This window comes from Juglans regia, chromosome 3 (genome assembly GCF_001411555.2).
Source record: "Juglans regia cultivar Chandler chromosome 3, Walnut 2.0, whole genome shotgun sequence".
NCBI classification, from domain to species: domain Eukaryota; kingdom Viridiplantae; phylum Streptophyta; class Magnoliopsida; order Fagales; family Juglandaceae; genus Juglans; species Juglans regia.
This window is the reverse complement of record NC_049903.1, coordinates 27,836,193-27,856,312: the sequence shown is the minus strand read 5'-3', so window position 1 is coordinate 27,856,312 and position 20,120 is coordinate 27,836,193. Positions and strand designations below refer to the sequence as shown.

The 20,120-nt window shown below is 35.3% G+C and overlaps 2 protein-coding genes across 2 annotated transcripts; both read right to left on the bottom strand.

Moving 5' to 3' along the window:
• Positions 1–1,946: 1,946 nt before the first annotated feature.
• Positions 1,947–6,511, bottom strand: LOC109018196 (DEAD-box ATP-dependent RNA helicase 57-like). The gene is made up of 12 exons (XM_035688922.1): positions 6,221–6,511; positions 6,003–6,117; positions 5,777–5,913; positions 5,574–5,665; positions 5,060–5,156; positions 4,792–4,872; positions 4,463–4,695; positions 3,970–4,164; positions 3,785–3,875; positions 3,306–3,428; positions 2,792–2,942; positions 1,947–2,272 (listed from the first exon to the last, which is right to left on the bottom strand). The coding sequence occupies exons 1-12, from the start codon at positions 6,296–6,298 to the stop codon at positions 2,073–2,075; spliced, it is 1,593 nt and encodes a 530-aa protein (XP_035544815.1). The 5' UTR covers positions 6,299–6,511; the 3' UTR covers positions 1,947–2,072.
• Positions 6,512–8,928: 2,417 nt separating this feature from the next.
• Positions 8,929–17,768, bottom strand: LOC109006201 (importin subunit alpha-9). The gene is made up of 11 exons (XM_018985412.2): positions 17,520–17,768; positions 16,743–16,962; positions 15,571–15,724; positions 15,267–15,369; positions 12,782–12,966; positions 12,483–12,562; positions 11,475–11,625; positions 10,580–10,661; positions 10,423–10,481; positions 10,036–10,341; positions 8,929–9,557 (listed from the first exon to the last, which is right to left on the bottom strand). The coding sequence occupies exons 1-11, from the start codon at positions 17,569–17,571 to the stop codon at positions 9,393–9,395; spliced, it is 1,557 nt and encodes a 518-aa protein (XP_018840957.1). The 5' UTR covers positions 17,572–17,768; the 3' UTR covers positions 8,929–9,392.
• Between the last annotated feature and the right edge of the window lie 2,352 nt (positions 17,769–20,120).

Below are 20,120 nucleotides of genomic sequence, written 5' to 3'. Positions count from 1 at the left end.
TCTTTTCTTCATTAGTTGTGCCTTGAAGTAAAAGGAAGATACAGAAGATGTTGCTGTCTGTACCAAATGGTTGTTGGGATCGATGCAACCCATCAACTAAAACGCCTCAATTAATAGTAGTTACAATATTTCTCAATACAAACACATGATGACATATACATACATACATACATATATATATATATATATGTATATCATGTTTTTATGTATATAAATAATCATATAAAAATTATTAGGTTAAAGTGAGTTGGATTGGAAAAAATTATACCCTCAATATTGCTAATACAAAGTCATGCCTCATAGAACACCCAAAATCCACGATCGAAGGAAATACCTCGACCGTGATATGTGCATTTAAGTGTTGGATATATATATATATATATATATATATGAATATGAATTTTTTTTTTTTGAATCAAACATCGAAACTTGTATTCATTCATATATGGATATTAATTATGAATATAGGATTGGTACGGAAAAGGAGATATCAATTCCATCCAATATACAAAAATAGAAAGAAATTATATTTGTGGTTGTTCAAGCGATGTGCATTTCTTTTGAAAAATTTCCTTTTATCACATCAAGTGCACAAACCAAGTTTGCCAAATTTCCCTGTAATTATATATATATATATATATATATATATATATATATATATATATACAGAAAAGCTATTTCCAATTATACGAATAATGTTATATATAGTTTTAGGATATGTTCTTTTAAAAAAGTGAAGTTCACTAAAAAAATTATTTTTTTTTTATGTGGATTCTAGATTTTTTCTATATTTATCAAAAAAAGTATGCAAGACTAGCACATGCGCGCACTCTAAGAATGTATAATTAAATCATTTCCCGGTCTTTCAATATTTCTTATGTTTTGAACCTAGGCATGAATGATATATATAACACGAAGGAGTAGAAGTGGATTTTGGGGATGCATGGATGATGATCTTCTGTATAATTATGTGAGTGTTTCTAATCACCACCCAAGAGGCCGCCGGCTTAAGATATTCCTATTTGTGATGAAAACAGATTATATTTTTTTTTTAGTTGACAATTATTTGGAAAAGTCTTCAAAATAAGTTTTTTCTCTACAATTGAGCATTTCCGTCCAAACACTACATAAACACAAATAAAATGTCTCATTCTTAGATGAGGAGTAATGATCATATTGATAGCAATAGTTGTTTTTCCAGTTTGTCAATCCTCGATTTGAAAAATTAGTTTGTTTTGGTTCTTTGTTGATTGTTCTTTGAATTTGATTAATCAATCAATCTTGAAGTACTTGATTAGATGAAAAAAATCTATTTATAAGCCTTATTTTTTACACACCTAACACACCGCTGATGCAGAAGCTTAGCTATACTAAATAATGGTTGGTACTTTAACTTTTTTTAAAAATTATAATGGGTCCAACTTTAAGTGGTATGTTAACACACAGACTCATGTAGCAAAACTCGACCGGTTGAATAGATACTTCTCATTTGGAAGAAAAATCTAGGTCTTCCCCAATATATATCTCTCTATCTTTCTCACAAACACACTTATCATCAATGAAGACTCAAGCTTCGACTAGAGCTACCCATCATTGACTACCAATGCCATTTCTTATATTTTGCTTTCTGTATTTGGTTGCCTAGAAAGTGAAGGAAAAGAAAATATAATGACGCCCGAGTAGTACTCCTTCATACCTTTCACCTTTCTAATTGTGTAGATTTTGAAGTGGAAATCAAACTCGTATATGGTATCATTATTTTCATACTTATATTTACTTTTCCTTTTACTTTCTTGATTCCATTGATGTTTATTTTGATTTGCAATTTGGAAACACGAACTTATCTGGTCCATGGCCAGGTTTAGCTTATAAAGACCAAGACCAAGACCAAGACCAAGACCAAGTTTATCAATATATCTCATTTCCCAGTTGCAACCGAAATCCATCAATAAAAAATTGGTTGTTTCCCATGATATTATCTTCAAATGTGTTCTGAAACGGTTATCTGAGAGAGGATCACCTGAAGAGTATTTCCATGTAAGAGATTAGCTCTGAACAATACTAGATTCTTCCTAATCTTTTGGTTTGGTTGATATTGAGTCTCTTTGTGGACGGTGCTTCTTCCATTTCATCTTGCGCAATGACATGACCCAAGATGGAACTTCACAACCCGAAGCTGTCATTATATTTGCTATGTTCCGCAGGAATGGAACATCTTTCTTGGTGTAAAAAGTAATAGCTTCCCCTGTCCTCCCTGCTCTGCCTGACCGACCTATATAAAAGAATGACAAAATTATATAGACCACATTAAAGTCATTCTCATCTCCGAGCAATCTTACTATTGTTATAGAAACCATTATCACCTAGCTGTCATATTACATGTGCAGAAGGCATAAAGCACAACTGTTCTCTCGTGTACCTGGGCTATGCCTAGTTTTCATCAATAATGTTCTTATTCTTATTTACCATAAAAAGTAAATAAGAAGGGAAAGAGCGTGGGATTATATCATTGGTTGGTAAATGGTACAACTATGATAAAAATAATGGTAAGGTTCTATTTAATTGTAACAATTCCAATCAACAATAAGAGAGAGCAAATCTAACAATATAAAGTATCTTGTAAAGCATTCGGTTACTTACCTAACAACTTCCTAAGGAAAATAATTTAATCAAAACATCATATTATTCTGCATTTTTCAAAACATTTCTCAACCTATTTATTTATAGACTACTCATCCTAATAAACACACAGATTGCAGAGGCCAGAAGCAGTTTGAGATGAGTGGCATACCAATCCTGTGGATATACGCAGAGGCAGAGTCTGGAAAATCATAATTAATCACACAGTTGACACCTTTGAAATCCATACCCCGGGCAATAACGTCAGTGGCAATCAAAACCCATGTCTTGCCAGCTCTGAAATCATCGACAGCATTTTCTCGCTGTATTAAATGCAATACATTAGCATTTACTCACTGTATTAAATGTAATACATTAGGATCGAGTAGACTAAAGTTATTTGAAGACCGAAAATGGCCATAAAATAAGGTGACTTGAAGACCTGAGAATTAGCCAAAACCCCAACATAAACTGGCAGGATTAAGAGTAAAAAAAGATATATCCATTTGCTTTTTCCGAAAACTTCTAGAGGACCCTTATATAACCATGCTCAGTCTCTCCCTTGCAAGTAATGCAGAGAAGCTTGATCATTTGATAGCCTTCATCTTCTTTGAATTTTTTCTTAACTAGTATTCTGGGAATGTTCCCACGTTTTTTATAAGGAAAAAATGGGAATAAGATTTCACCTGTGATTGGGACAAATCAGAATGGATGACATCCACTCTTATGTTATCATATGCAAGTTCCTCGTACAATTCCTTCGCACGCTCCTTGCTTTGTACAAACATTAATACAGGTGGATTCAAACTCTACTGACAAGTACAAGATACAAAAGGAACAAGGAGTTACGTCAAGATGATTTTTTTTAATATAAGTTTGGTCAATATGATAAAAACACAAATTGAAAAATCTTCAAAGAAATATCACAAGTTTCACGAAATACAGCCACAAGTATTGAAAGTTACATTTTGATTCATCTATTAAAAATGTTCTAATATTTGAGTGCAAATGCCAGCCGCTGTCACCATTTCTTGAAAACAAAACATTCTGAGAAATTGAGCAGAATCTTTAAAACCTCTTATTTATATATATATATATATATATATATATATTAAGAAGAATCTTTAAAATCTCCCTTTTTATATAGGAAAAGAATCTTTCATACCTCTGCAAAGCTTTGACGAAGTGCAATAAGCTTTCCTTCTTCACTCCCTGCAAAAACCAATTTTTGCTTCACAGATTCGGAAGCAGTGTTCCTGTTCAGATTTTCAGAAGTGGAACACAAGTCAACTTATCGGCAAAAACAGCACAATCCCTCCGTGGTTCAATAATAAAGTAAGTCAATCTTACTTTCGGCCAACAATAACTCTAACAGCATCATGCATTATTGTGCGTGCAAGCTCCTCAACAAAGTCAGGTAAGGTAGCACTAAACATGGAGCGTATTATTGAAGGATTTGAGCAAGCTTTGACCACAGAATCAATCTGCTTTAATAAACCATGCTCAAATAACTTATCAGATTCATCCAGGACAAGATACTGAACCCTGCAAAGTACCAAAGCACTTAGTGGAGCATTTCAAACCAGTCTATAGACCACTGAGAGCTGTCAATAGTGCATAACTTCCTTTAAAACCACTCTCAGGGGTACAAGAAAACATAGTCGTTTTAATCTTAATATTTTTTTTTTATAAGTAAATTTTAATCTTAATATAAACTCAACAAGGAGAAATAAAATACTGTTCATTCTACTAGCTGAATTGATCCATAGGCAGTTGTTTCAAATTTCTTAATTTTTAACCAAACCATCTAGTTTTGCATAAACAAGATGTTGACACCACGCACCTTCTTAAGTCAAGCTTCTTCTTGCGAATAGCCAACCTTAACCTTAGTGGTGTTGATATCAGTATATCGCAAGGCAGCTTTGACAAATCAGTATTTCTTAATAGCTGTCTCGACATCACTTTGATACGGAACTTTTTCCCTTTTGCCAGTTTCTTACTTTCTCTGGTGGTCTGAGCAGCCAGCTCTCGTGTGGGACAGAGGATAACAGCTCGGATGCCATCAGTTGAGGCATCCTAATATGTGATAATATAGATACTTGTAAAAAATAGGCAATAACAGAATCTCAAGAATCGTCATTGGACAAAGATGTTGAAGACATAAAATAATACCTTAAGTTTCATTAGCATGGGACACACAAAAGCCATAGTTTTACCGGATCCAGTTGGAGCACACGCAAAGCATTCCTGACCCTAAAATGAAATTATGACAATAGTCAGAACAACTTCCACACCAAGTTATATTAATCCATTTCAAAGTTCAATGAAGCTGAAGATTAGGAAATATACACTCAATTTTATAAATAAATGGAAGCTAAAGATAAGAAAGAGAAAAAACTTAAATCAGCCAGAAGAGAATAGCTAAAATAAGAGACCCTACGGATAAAAGGACTGGAATAGCCTGCCTTTGGATTGGTGTAGGCTCTTTAAATCCGAGTTTGGCCAAATTGCGTAACAAATAAGGCTCACACCCATATCTGTAAACATATCACACAAATTTGCATTTTTAGTAAAAATTATTGCAAGCAAAAACTTGCAAAAGAGAAGGTAAAGAATTGTGATCAAGTAAGGAAGAAAAACATATATTCTAATGCTCTACATCCAGTATCAGGGCCACACCAAACCAAAGTTTTGTGCGGTAACATATTTTAAATGCCAAAGAATTTGGCAAACCAACCCCTCCCCCCCACCCCCTGCGGTGGGGCTTGTGGGCGGGGGAGCAGCTGGAATATTTTACCTGTATGAAAAACAACGAAGATAGCTAAAAGAAGAAGAAAGCACTAGCTACTCGGGACAACAGATAAAGTATTAACAGCGGGAGCTTCTTTAGTAAAAAGATTAACATAGACGCAAGGCGTACCCAACTACTAGCATGAAATAGAAATAGGGAATACCTAGAGCTTAACTCTGCAAAACTTTGAAGTGGGGTTGCTACATTATTCCGGGAAACATGAATGTTGTACTTCTTCCGTGAAAGAGCATCCCGCTATCCGCATAAAGAAAATCAAATTAAAAATAATTTCACAAAAAAATACATTAAAAAATCTTAAGAGAAGAAAGCCAAAGAACTAGAAGTAGATGAAGAAATAGAAGAGACCTCTTGTTGCCTATATAGTTCCTTCTTTTCTTTGGAGAGCCTATTTTCGGCTTGATCATTCTCCTCGTTCAGGACCACAGGTGCAGCTGCTGCTGCTGATTTCGAACTCTTAAAGACGGTGAATCCCTCTACCGTTTCTTTTGAAATGAAATGCGAATGTCAGCTTACGAAAATTGAACTCGACAAAACAAAAAAAAATATTTATTTACAAAATAAAATGAATTACCTGAAGCCAGTGACTTCCGCTTCCGCTTCTTGAGAGAAGTCTTCCCCTCCCCCGGTTCAGATATTTCAGTTTCAAGCAAGTGTGAGTCCTCTATCGATTTATCTTCTTTCTTCTCCTAGATGAAACATGGGAGGTTTGACAAGAAATCAGCCTACTATGAGGGAGATTATTGTTTGAATAATTAGAAGAAGATGAAGAAGAAGAAAAAAAATTCATACCTGGAATCTGGTGAAATCTTTGGCGAATTTCTTCCGATCAAAGTGAATACCAGAAAACAAAAACGAGGCTTTTTCCATGGTTGAGGAACGACGAGCAGAGTCAGATCAAGGAAGATTCTGAGAGAAACTACTTTGCAAATGACCTCGTGCTCTTTACCTTCCGCCTTTTTAGCAGAAGATAACAAACAAAAGCACGGTCTTTGGTTGCAGGCAGGCTATGGCGGCCGTTAGGTTTTTGGACTTGAGGGGTTTTCTCGGAGGTTTTACATAGACTGGTGAGTGCTGAGTGGTGATGACTAACGTTTTTTTTTTTTTTTAATTTAATTTTTTTAATTATTATTATTATTTATTTAAAGAGAGACGTCATCATTCATTATTAAAGAAAAATTTATATTCATGACCCGCGGAGATACCTCCACATCAACCATTTAAAACTCAACCAATATGCTAATGATCTAGTCTAAACTTTCTACGCACAAACGTTCAAAATATACATTTCATGTTAATGACGTATCAAAATTTATATAGATATCAGCAATTTGAAATATACATTTTTCACACAAGCTTTCAAGTATAACTCCTTACAATTAACCCAAGATATATTTTGATAATTACATTTAAATTAAAAATTATATTAATTATTATTTTAACCATTAATCCTTCATGATCTTTTAATATGTCATAAAATCATTGACAAATAATTTAAAGATTATATATAAAAAATTCACGAAGGATGCCTCAACTGATGGCATAAATAATGTTTGGCCAAGCACTTCCTTGAGACGAGTACCATGGAGGCAACAATGTTTGTGCTCTAGGCGAGCATCGTGGGACTTGAGAGTATGAAACTCGCCATCTCAACTTGAGGAGTATGAGGGTGCTCACCTTTAAGGAAAAGTGCTCGCATCCTAAGGTGTTGTTTGAATAGTAAATTGATATGAAATGAGTTGAGATAAAAATTAAAAATTAAATAAAATATTATTATAATATTCTTTTATAATATTATTATTATTTAAAAATTTAAAAAAATTGAATTATTTACTATGTTTTGTATGAGAATTTGAAAAAGTTATAATGATGAAATGAGATGAGATAAGATGAAATACTTCTAGTATCCAAACAGGACAGCGAGTACATTAGAGAGGCAAAGTGCTTGGCATAATGAAGAAAAAAATGCTTGCAACTTTGGGGTGTTGAAAAAGTGCTTGCACCTCAAAACGAGCATCGTGGAGAGCAAAAGTAAGCAACGCAAGAGCATGAAGCTCACCATCTTGGGTGATGGAGTGAGAAAGTGCTCGCCTCAAGGCAAACAACATGGCGACCAAAAAAGCTCACCACCTCAACCCCTGATGAACACAATGGGCAACAAACTTGCTCCCTAGACGAGCATCAAATGGAGCAAAAGTGTTTGCCACCTTAACGAGCTTAGTGCGAGGCAATGTGCTCGCCATCTGGGGAAGCACCATAGAGAGCAAAAGTGCTCACCACCCCCAACGAGTACCATAGGAGGCAAAATTCTCTTCACCTCAACAAAATGGTATATTCTTGGGTTGATCTGGACACAAAATGGCCTCGTGGGTCAATATTGCAATGTCCATCTCTATCGTGGATTGCATGAGGCAAAGTGCTTGCTCGGAGGCAAGCAACATGGCGAACAAAAGTACTTGCACCTCGGCTCTCGGCAAGCACCATGGAGAGCAAAAATGTTCACTGTCTTGTCAAGTATCATGGGAGGCAAAATGCTCCTCACCCTACGTCAATTTGTACGCATGACAGATTCGTGGTCCATCTTTGTCGTGGGTCACATCGACATGTCGATATAACAGCGTCCATCTCTGTCATGATCTCTACTGTGGGTCATGTTGACGCAGGTCAATATCGTAGCATCGTGGTCTATCTTTATCGTGGGTTGATATCACAACATCCATCTTTCCAATAGGTCGCACTATGGTTCATCCTTGCCATGGTTGTGGGTTGCTCCGACTATCTACGCACATCCTCTACGACCCATCCATCTTTGGTGTCAACAGTGTTGGAACAGAAAATGGACTTTTCCTTTCTCAGTTTAATAATATAAGACAAGTTTTCCTTTAGTTACATCCGGTCTTAGTTTTGCTTCCAACTACCGATGGAGAAGGCTTGGACGTATAGCAAGATGAATAAGAGCAAAATCAAGGTGAACCAACCAACCAACGAGAGTAGTCGATCTCTAGCATGGGTCATTGGTTAGATGCCAATCGACTGGTTTGATTTCAATTAGGGGTATTTCTATCTAATTTGTTATGTTGTTGGGTTATTTTAACAGTTTATATATATAGAAAGGACATTTTAGCCTGATCAGTATCTGTAACAAGGGTATTTTAGTCCAATGTGAGATCTATTGAGGAGCATTTAGTCCAAGTAAGTAGGAAGGTCTAGACTCATTATTATAGACAGATAATAATAAATTATTGAAATAGTTTAACCCTTTGTGTTTTTGTTTATTTAGATTACCATCTTAATATCGATAGGCACAAATTCATGGGCTAGTCAAATTTTACACTTTGGGAATGACTAATTATGACAAATATCAATGTTCAATTGATGTCACTTGTATCTTATCATTATCATGTCATACAATTAAATTTACCTTTTTTCTAAGATAAAAAAGGAGGGCAATCGGAGGCAACCACCTCTCTATTTGAAAGTGACCATAGTCGAATCCTATCTACTCAAAATTGAATAGGAGGGACCTAAATGGCTGGAAGCCATAGGCACTCACTCAAGTTGGATTTGAATGTTAATCATGCTTATTGGCATGATTAGTCACATGACCCTTCAATGACACTCTCTTTAACAAACATAAACCTAGGATTAACATTCACTGCGACAAGGAAACAGAAAACAATAATCAGCTTTACTCTGGCTATCCAGAATACTTTTCCTACATAAGTGAAAAAGAAAAACACCGAGAAAAAAAAACAAAAAACTTACAACAGTGCCCAACAGAGGCCATACAGCTGACACCCCCATATGTTATATGTTCAAACCAAACCTGCTCAGATCTTACTCCATTCAGCACGGACGGTGAATTATTGTTGTACAGAGGATTGGCAAAGAAAATGCAAAGGAGATGTCTCATGCAAGGAAGTAGATGGTGGGGGAATCACTGGAGATGCTTGCATTACTTGCCCTAGTCATCAAGCCCATAGTCTTCCCCAAAGTATGTGTCAACTAGACCATTTGCCATATTTCTCAAGTCTTCATTTTCATGAAACTGAAACCTTTCCATGGCATCAATTCCATCCTCACGTTCAACGAGCTTTGGACCTTCACCATGCGGCATGCCCCTTAAAACCTGCTTGCAAGATAAATAAAAAACCACAACTATTTAGCTGTCAAAGAACTTGTATAATTCATGGAAGTGTCAAATATATCAGAAAACACTCCACAATTCATATCCAAGGACTCGGGCAAATATATGTTATAGAACAATAATCCATGTATCGTACATCCAACGAGAAATTAGTAAGATCAACCAACACAACATAGCAGGGAAGATTGTGGGACATGTGGCTAAACATGCCAATAAGCATCCCTGTTAACTCAAAAGTATCTTGGAACTCCGAAAAGGAATTTCACATAGATTTAACATTCAAGATGTTCGGGGAAAATGGAGAAACTTCCTCATGTCGAGCCACTTATCTTGGAGCTCCAAATTATGTCCCAGGAGTATTATTGTATGTGACTCAGGCCTAAGTCCTAAAAACTCTATGCCTGACCTACGCTAATAATGATCATGTCGACTTACTATCTTGCACATCAGAATTGCTTACCAGCTCCATAAACTGAAGTCCTACTCTTGCAGCCTCAGTATCAGCAGATCTGACCAAATCAATAAATCCAGGCAGGCATCCTCTACCAACAAGTGAAACCAAGTGCTCACAGATCAGATTTGGTTTTCCATCACCTTCTGTGGGGGCAACACAAAGGTTTCCCAGTACATATGCTACCTCCTTTCTTACGTCAAATGGTGCCGTAGAAAGAAGGCGCAATAGCAATGGCACTGCCTCGCTAGAGTATATCAACTGCTTGTGTTCCACAGAACCAGCGGCTATATTAGATAGCACCCATGCTGCTTCCTACAAAAAATTAGAAAACTTATAATGAGAACTGGTGATTTAAGGTAAAACCACACAGACAGCTAATGGAGATTGTCATACCTTCTTCAAAACCCGGTGTTCACTGTTCAAACATTTCACAAGGACTTCTATGACATGATCTGAAGATATGGTAAACAGATTTTAAACATAAGTATTTTACATAAAACATGTTTATTGCCATTTTTATCTTAGCAAGCAGGCGACGTGATTTACCAACCTGTAATTTCACGTCCAGGAACGAGAACAGCATGAGTTGTGTTGGAATCACCAGCCACAAGATTACCTAAACTTCGCAACACCTAAATGGAAAATCATTTTCAATTTGAATCCATTGACAAGACACTTACAAATCTAGAAAAAAAAAGGTTTCAATTCAATTTAGCAGCATCTAATAACTAAAGCAGCTTTCCCATCAATACACAAAATGAAGAAATTGTAGATGGGAATTGGTGCATCATTATTTAACAGCAACTTCTGACTAATTTACCTTTTTTCTCTAAAAGAGTAAAAGTAACTTCTGAGTAATTTACCTTGAAGTAGCATGAACTGTTTTTCTTATTTTGTAATTATAAGTCCTTGAAGTATAAAGATTGGAGAAATAGTGGGAAAGAAATTTTACATTTCAATAATGGAACCATGCCATCCATCTTAACATGCTCTGGGGGATTCCAGATCATGAAAATGGAATAACATAGTGACGTTAGTAGATTCTCGTTTTCATTTTGAGAACTCAAGTTGCCAAATATTAGTCAAGTGAAAAAGATTACAGCACCACTTGAAGTTGAGAACAGAACAAATAGAACCTGAATTCAGGCAAACACTTTTCATAGGCAACTAGCACAAGAAACATTTTATTCCGGAGTAACTAGCATGAAAACTAAAAGATCGTATACCAGTACTAATAATGCACTAATGCTTGTAAACTCACAATATGTACCATACTGAAAAGACAAAAGAAAAGTCGGCATAAGAAAATATGGATGTAAAATTCCACATAAAATGCTAACCATCTTAACCTTCATAAAGTGAATTTATAATTCACTCCACAAAAACATTTGATCACATTTTCACAAAAGGAGACAATCAAGCAAAAAGGCTAACTATATTACTACCGGAATGAGCAATTGCAAGCTATTTGATGTTGCCAGTCTTTCCACGAGAAGTTGAAGGACATCAGTCTTCACCAGCATACCAGTAGCAACATTTGAAAGGGCTGAGAGATACACTACTACCCATGCTACTTCAGTTGTCAACTCATCGTCTCTGGATTTCAGAAAGTGGATAATACTTAGATATCTGTCCTTTTCAACATAAACCTATCAAACAATTCTTCTCAATGAGAATAAGATCTTTAGGGAAAAATGAAATAAGTTTTTTTTCTAACGTACTATAATGACACATTATAAATCTTTTACGTAAAAGTTGGCAGGATAGTTACTATGGTAATATCATCAAGAGGAATGGAACCTTAAAGTTAACTCTTTTCTCCATAAAAATTTTCCCTACAGTTATTAAATAAAAATAATAATGTCTTACAGTTATAACATCGCTGTGCATTATAACTGCATCTAAATTCTAAATGGAAAGAAACAACACCAGCAAGCAGGTAGCAGCAATCTGAAGTTAAATCTTAAAGCTAAAAATAGTATAATCTAATGCTAAGAAGTTTTTATTATATGGCTTTCCCAACTACATACGTGAATTGAAAGGAAAGAGGGGTAAAAGATTAAAAAAAGGTGAAATACATGAGCAGTAATTGAATATACTGGAGCAAGAAGCAGAAGATATTTATACGCTTTTCTTCAATTATTAGTGCAACTACATATACCAACAAGCAAGAAGATGGCTATTAAGAACAGATATGAAACTAAACGATATGGTCAGCAACCAGAACAATTTGCATATAGTATAAAGTATAATACTGAAATGAACCAATTGAGTTCATCTAGAGCCTTGGTGGCATTTTAAATCATCTTTGAGGTAAACAACACACTCTTACAACATTTATCTAGAAATTAGTCTTTGGTATGCAACAACAATATCTTTCAAGTAAAGGACAAATTGAGATTTCATTACATCATGCCCATCAAAATCGACCAAAGGGATAAAACTCCTCTTACGCTTTTTTCAAGTGCCGAACAATTGCATCCAATAACCCATCAACTCTGATGAGTTCTGTGGCAGCTTTAGGATCTGGTCCCTACACCCAAAGCAAACTGAAGTCATGCTGTAAATGAAATTTGAGGAAAAAAATAGTAAATGTCTGCACTCCCCCCCCCCCCCCCCCCCCCCCCCCCCCCCAAAAGAAAAAAAAAAACGTAGAAATAAAACACACCCAAACCACATGATATAGAAACTCCAACCACATTAGCTTCGGAAAAATGGAATGTCAAACATGCATCTGAGAATGATTTAAAACCTTTATTAGATTTGACAATGCCCAAGCAGCTGTTCTCACAGTTGAACCCTTGTTTGGCAGCATCATTCTCGCAAGAGGTAGTAAGGCCCCTTGGGATAACAAAACATTTCTTAGCTTCTCCCCTTCACCAGCAACATTTCCTAATGCCCATGCACACTGCTCGGCAACAGACAAGGAACTATTTTCTGCATCATAATTGCATTATAAATGCAAAGCCAAATGCAACATTACAATATAAAACCATTTCAATTTTCAAGCACATACATATACCTAACTTGATAAACAACACTTACACATGTATATTGTAGATAACCAAGAGAAGCATGTGTTTTAATAATAACATGGGTCCCTGTATGGAACAAGGATTGGCTACCAACAATGTCAATTAGTTTTATTGCTCAATTAGTAATGAACGCTCTTTGAGGATCATGAACGCTCTTTGGAAGAGTTTAGGAACTTTTTCTGGAAGACCTTGTTTGTGTGGGTCATTGCTCTTGATTTGAATGGTCTTAGTTTTCATGATTTCCTTGTAAATGTTTCGAGTCACTAATTGGTGTATTCACATGTATACTTCTAGTGTACCTGGGCTATGCCTCTTTCATATCAATAAAATAACTTATTACTTATCAAAAAAAAAAGTAATGGATTCAATTAAAATAAGCATTAACAAGAAACAAAGACGCATAGTTATAGCCATAAATTCCATCGCATCAAAACTTGGGATGAAACTGTTCTGATTCATTTAGCATCATTGTTCTTTAAAACAACATAGATCATATTTGTCAGGTTGGTGTTTTTTTCCTGTGCTCCAAGGGTCATTAGCTAGTTTCAGGGCTCTGATAAGGCAATATCAACAACATGAGGTTGCTCATATTTCAACATTTTCAATCTTCAACAAAAAGAGAATCATCATCCCTATAAGTTAACAGCATCAACCGATACTGAGTGCTAATATTTTTTTTACATGTAATGAAGGCTTATATTGATGAAGAATAATAGGTATAGCCCAAGTACAAAAGGACACATACAAGAGATACACCTATGCTTGATGAATAACCGTTACAAGAATCTCATGGACACTTAGTCCAACAAAATATATCACTATTGACCATTGAAATAAAATGTTGAAAAAGAAAGCTCTAATTTCATCTGTTGTCCACTTGTGGTCTTCAAAACTCCTATAATTTCTTTCCCTCCAAAGGCACCACAATAAACAAGGAAAAATGAACAAGTTACAAGTCTTCGACAACTATTTTACAACACTTTCAAATGTAAGGTAGTTATGTAAATTTGAAATTATTTATAGTAGTGTGGCATAATTGCATTGGTTGGTTGTAAAATGAATAGTAAAATAGTTTTAAAAGAGTTGTAGGTGTATCATTACCCTTCCCCACTCCTTTTTCATGTACAGTACCAATCTGTTACGATAATCCAATGCTTCCTTAGATGATAAATTATGAATATTCCCTAAAGAAGCTATCCATACAAAAGAAAGTTTCTTTTAGAGGTGCCTTAGTCTTCAGATACTCCTCCAAGAGAAATAATTCATATCTTGAGTAGTAGGAGCCTGATAGTATGAACTGAGGTGAACTTCCATTCCTTGACAAGGTCCAAAAAACCTAGTCTACTGCTAACAGTTTTTAATAGGGGTGCTGGGTGGGGCCTCATATCCGGCCCGCCCAGCACTACTAGGGGATGGCTTTGGGTGTGGGGGCAGGCGGGGTTGAGGTGCTTTTAAAACATACAGGCAGGTATATCCACCTGCCCGCTACACTATATAAACATAAAAAAAAAAAACCCTAGATTCTATCTCACCTCTCATATTCTAATTTCAACCACACAGACCTCTCCTCCTTCCCTTCTTCTCCTCCTTCTCCTCTCTCTCTCTCTCTCTCTCTCTCTCAAAGTCCTAGAGATCAAGAGACCATGTTGTGGGTTCCAAGACCAACCCTGTGGGTCTTGATTTGGATCCCTCCGATCCTTATGTCGGATGATTTTGTTTATTCTTTGGGCTAGTTTTTTTATAAGTGATTCCTTGGGTTGATTTGGTTGATTTTGAGTTGTTTTGGTTTGGATGTGTAGGATCTGGGCAATGGGCAGTGCAATCCCTCTGATCCTTATATGTGGGATACGAGTGGACAGGAGCTGAGGATGGAGACAGGGTAAGAGTTGAAATTTGTCAAACTGGGCAGGGTGTGGGGAAGGTGGCTACCCGCCCATTTAGGGCCGGTAGCAGCCCTGGTTATCAATCATCAACCTAGAGAATCAACTATCAGCATTCTTAGAAGCAATGTGGATGGGGGTGACAATGTTTTTCATAATTTAACACCATGGTTTAAATATTCAAAGTTGTAATGGTACTTTGTAATCACTTTGATATCATCTTACAATCTTGCAAACTATGGACCAAAAAGTTACTTTCATTTATCAATAAAGAGAATATTTTTGACATTTAAAACAAAAGAATGCATGGGTACTCGCCAACCTCCAAGATGAGCAATAAGCAATGGTAATGCAGGCAATAAAGCTTCCGTTTCTTCAGGTTTTCCTGCAGCAATGTTTGTGAGGCACCAAGCTGCCTCAAGCAACTGAAAAAACAAATAAAAAAATAAAAAATCAGTATCTAGGTAAGCATCATGCCTACATTTTTTTCTTATATCATGTCTACTTAAAACCACAAAGCATCATTGCAATGCATATCATAATTTAAAAGGGTAATTAGAACTTAATAGTAAGCAAGATGGGAAGTTTTCCCCCCCTTTTTCCTATCAACTAAGTAAAATGAGTACCTGTTCATCTGGAGAGCCAAATGAAAGACATTGTACAAGTATGGGTATTGCCCCAGCTTTAAGAGAAGCTTCAACAGGAGGGAATTCAGATCTTGATAACAAACGCCTTAGTTCACGAAGTGCATTCACTCTCTTCTGCATTGCACCTTTTCCCCTAATAGTAATACGGGAAATTGTCATTTGCTAAAATAAGTTAGACCTTTCCATAATCTTGAACTTCGGCATCCTTGTAGACAAAGAAACTAAGTTCTAGAAAAAAACTTTTGAAGGTATGTAATGACTTAACGAAGGCCCAAACCACATCTAAGCCCATATTCCAAAAGGATTGGTCAAGGTTACAATTGGAGTTCATTATATTTTTTAACCGGCAAAGAACAATTGGAGTTCATTATAAAGGGTAAAAACTTCTCTCTCTAAAGTAATGTACCAATGTGGGATCTTATTCACCACCTTTCCTTCCCGTACAAAATCTAGGGGTATTACAATCTCCCCTTAAATTCCTGAAACCTTCGTCAGGCCATTCTACCGTAAGTGGCACAATTCAGATCCCACACTTCTGGTTGGTTTTGGCTCTAATACCCTTTGAAACAACCCAAGGAAGGCCCAAGCCACATTTACTTCTAAAGGATAGTCAAGGTTATAATTGGAGTCCCTTGAATTTATTGTAAAGGGCAAGAACTTCTCCTTATAAAACAATATGAAATCTCATTTACCATCTTCCTACGCACAATTCAGAGAATTTTCATACCCCTAATTGAGTATGAGAATGTTGCAAATGGAATCTTACATTGCTTGGAAGGGGAAAATTCTTACCCTTTATAATGAATTTCAAGGGCTCCAATTGTAATCTTGACTAGTCTTTTAGGAGTATAGGTCGAGATGTGACTTGAGCCCCTCCTTGACTCGTTACAAGATAGATCTAGGGTATGAGGAGAAATGAAGTAGAGTGGGAAAATTATCAAGAACACCCATACTTTATAGAGTTCAAAAGGAATCACCTTTATAATATCAAGAAACAGAATATCATTGATGTCCAAAAAATCTCCAGACTATTCCTACCCGCACAAAAGTCATTTCCCATTAAGGAATTAGCTCATAAGTAAGCCAAAACTTAGCTCTACCTGTATAATCAAATTAGGAAAAACTAAGAGAAAAAGGTAAAATTGACATACTGATATGCCACAGAGGATTTCAACTCTTCTACTGCAGAAGAAGTTTGAGCTTCCAAAATTGATTGCTCTTCATCAATCATCATGTCATTTTCAAGAGAAACAGCAGTATCACCACTAATACCCACCCTACACAGGCGCTTTGCCCGCACCAATGATTCTCTTCTTTCTTTTCCCACAGTAGCTGCATTTTTCCGTCTTCGATGTGCCGCAACATTTCCAACTAATCACAAGATGCATAATTAGAATTTTTCACACGCAAACATCACAGCACCAACAAACAAAATAGATGCTTTAAGGTTAGAGGAAACAGATAAAGCACGCACGAGAGTAAGTATTATACAAATATTACATTTATACAAATCAATCAAAACCAGTTCGTAACACTTTGTCCTCAATAAATCTTCTCAAACAGAAGTCTTTTGTAAAAATATGGAACTAAATGAATCTACTTTGTTTTCTTATTTTCTCCAAGGATAAAATTGATTAATAAGCAGTTCAAATATTAAGAAATAATATTGTAAGTATGAAAACTAAAATACCGGAGGTACAATTACGTTGTTGCTAACCCCGAGAATGCAAAACCTCAATCGACTTAGCATATCCCCCAACTATGAACTTAATTGAGGTAAGTCCTTCAGCCTCCCGGATTTTTTTTTTTCTTTCAATCTTTTGCTTTGCTCTTGTTTCATTTCCCCAGATTTCTCGGCCAACCAAACATAGATAGAATACTGAATTTAACTAGAACATAACTATACCCGAAGTTAAAAAGTCACGTACCTGAAGACTTGATAGGTTCTCTTCTATGAGCAGCCAAACCTTCATCGGCCATTGTTGAGAAAGTTCCGAGAGTGAGTACCTTCGAGAAGAGAAAACGTAGAATTGGGAAGTTGGGAATGCGACCAAACTTGGGTTAAGAGCGTAGAGATTAGTGTCTGACTCGACCGAGGGCTAAAAGAAAAAACCAAAAAGAAAACTGATCCAACTAGGGGATAATCGCAATCACTAAGGGCAGGTTTTTGAAGGCGAGATGAAAGTTTTATGTTTTATTTTAGTTTTTAAAATATTATATTTTAGTATTATTATTATATTAAAATTTGAAAAAGTTGAATTGAGATTTGAAAAAATTGAATTGTTTATTATATTTTGTATGGAGATTTAAAAAATGTGTAATGATGAAATGAGATAAGATGAGAATTTTGTGTCTCATCCCACCCCCAAACCTGCCTTAAAGGAAGTTTGAAATCTCACGGGGCGTAATTCACTCCGAATGGATTTTTCATCCTATTCTTTAAAATTTATTATTAAAATTTTTTTTTTTTATTTTACATATTAATTTTTATAATATATCATATATTAGGTTATCTATTTTTTTTCTTCATAACACTTAAATATTATACTTTTTAATCTTTTTTATTCATTTCAAATATTTTCTCTAATTACTAATGATATCCTCATATCTTTTGATATTTACAATATCTCCTCATATACAATGTCATATAATTATGTCCCATTTTAAATTAATCTGAATTTATAAGCTAAATCAAAAAATAAATTAATTCCAAAAAAAAATAAAAAATAGATTATATAATGAAAATATTCTCAAAATATATTATGAGAATATTCATCCTTAATGATTATATAATGTGAATAAAAGAGTTGAAAAAATGAAAAACTTAACAAGAGGAGGGAAGAGAAATTAATTAAAAATGTTTACAATGATGAACAGTTACATCTTAAGGTTTACTATAGCAGAATATAAAAGTATTTTTAAAATAAAAGATCTAATAGAGAACATTTCTTTATATTTTAAAGAAAAATATATTATAAAGGATCCATTGGAGTGCTCTAACCTGCTATGCTTTCGTTTAAATGCATTCAAAAAACAAATCCAAAACAAGAAGGTCCGAACCAGAACCAGGACATGCACTATTGGGGGTCAAAATTATAAAAAAAATATTACTTTAGGGGGGGCAGAATTGATTTTTTAGCAATGCTAGGTACAAATAATTTTATCTTTAAAATTTTTTTAAATTACAAAATTATTTCTTTTAAAATGATTTTTTTTTTATTTAATAAAAAGTCTGCACATACAATCTTTAAGTGGAGACTTCAAATAGAATATCTCTTAATTTTTATCGAGTTTTTTCAGTAGAAACTATGTATATATATATATTAAAAAAAATGCATATTTTGAAAAGAGTAATAATGGCTCGTGTAAACGTCGCACACTCTTTTTGAAAAAAATAATATATCATTAAAAAATTAATTTTTTTATGTAGGTCTCATATTTACTCAATTTTTCAATAGAAGTGCGTAGCATTTAAATGTGGAACCTTTCGTGATGATGCCACAAAGTTGGTGTGTCATTTCTGGTGGTTTTTTTAGCTTTTGAGTGAGCGAAAATATTATGCGTACTAGTTCGATGCAGTTTGTGTTAGGGATGGTGGAACCGTCCGTAGAAGTGTGCTGCTGATGCTCTTTCTCTAGTCCTGGTGTATGTGCTGCAAAATTAGTGATTTTAGTCTCGAGCCATGTGAGGTAGCATTGTGTTTTTGGTTGGTGGTGCAGAGCCGCCCAGTCGTGTTGTAGTGTGGTTGGTCCTACACACTGCAGCATCAAGTTACAGCCACGGGGTAGGGGTGGGCGGCGAGGCACTGCCCCCCACCACCCAGCTTCCACTAACTCAGCCTCGCTTGAGCGGCGTGGGCAAGCCTGTGCATAGGCAAAACACCATGCGGGGCAGAGGGCGGTATGGGCCCAAACTTGCCCCCCTCCACACCCTGAAACCCAAAAATATATAATTATATATACAAAAAAAAAAAAGTTACAAAATGACGTTAGTTTGGTAACGAATCTTTTTTAAAAAGCAACAACGAAATGACCTCATTTTGTGAGATGTTAAGTTAAACCTAACCCTTCTCTCTCTCTCCTCGATACACCAATTTGTTCTTTGCAATGATTTTTTAGTACTTTATCATTTTTTTTGTGTATTTTGTTGTGAATTTCTGATTTTTATTTTTTTCGGTTGTGTCACAACCATGGATGGGGGGCGGACGGACCAATAGTCGATCTCTACCCTCAACAACAGGACGGTGGGTCCCCAGGTGGCATGTTTGGGTGTTACGAGAATTCTCAAAATTTTTAAACTTCTCATTGTTTTATTCTCAATCACCACTCAAACACAAAACATAAAAATCAATACAACTTTTATAAAGTTTAAAACAAAAATAATATCAAATAATTTTTTAACTTTACAATAGTTTTATTTTAAATTTTTCTCTCTCATATCCCAAAGAGTAGTGTTATATATACTTACAATTTTAGATACTACATTATATGTATTGAGTAAAAGATCTATTTTATCATTTTTTTTAATTC

What these genes read in the sequence shown, in the direction of transcription:
- LOC109018196 (XM_035688922.1), bottom strand. Translation starts at nt 6,298, where the DNA reads ATGGAAAAAGCCTCGTTTTTGTTTTCTGGTATTCACTTTGATCGGAAG. An exon ending in CCATGCTAATGAAACTTAAG is followed by an intron (nt 4,696 to 4,791) that starts GTATTATTTTAT and finishes ATCACATATTAG; the next exon opens with GATGCCTCAACTGATGGCAT. An exon ending in AAGAAGCTTGACTTAAGAAG is followed by an intron (nt 4,165 to 4,462) that starts GTGCGTGGTGTC and finishes GGTACTTTGCAG; the next exon opens with GGTTCAGTATCTTGTCCTGG.
- LOC109006201 (XM_018985412.2), bottom strand. Translation starts at nt 17,571, where the DNA reads ATGGCCGATGAAGGTTTGGCTGCTCATAGAAGAGAACCTATCAAGTCT. An exon ending in TTGGCTCTCCAGATGAACAG is followed by an intron (nt 15,370 to 15,570) that starts GTACTCATTTTA and finishes TTGTTTTTTCAG; the next exon opens with TTGCTTGAGGCAGCTTGGTG. An exon ending in GTTCGGCACTTGAAAAAAGC is followed by an intron (nt 11,626 to 12,482) that starts GTAAGAGGAGTT and finishes TCTGAAATCCAG; the next exon opens with AGACGATGAGTTGACAACTG.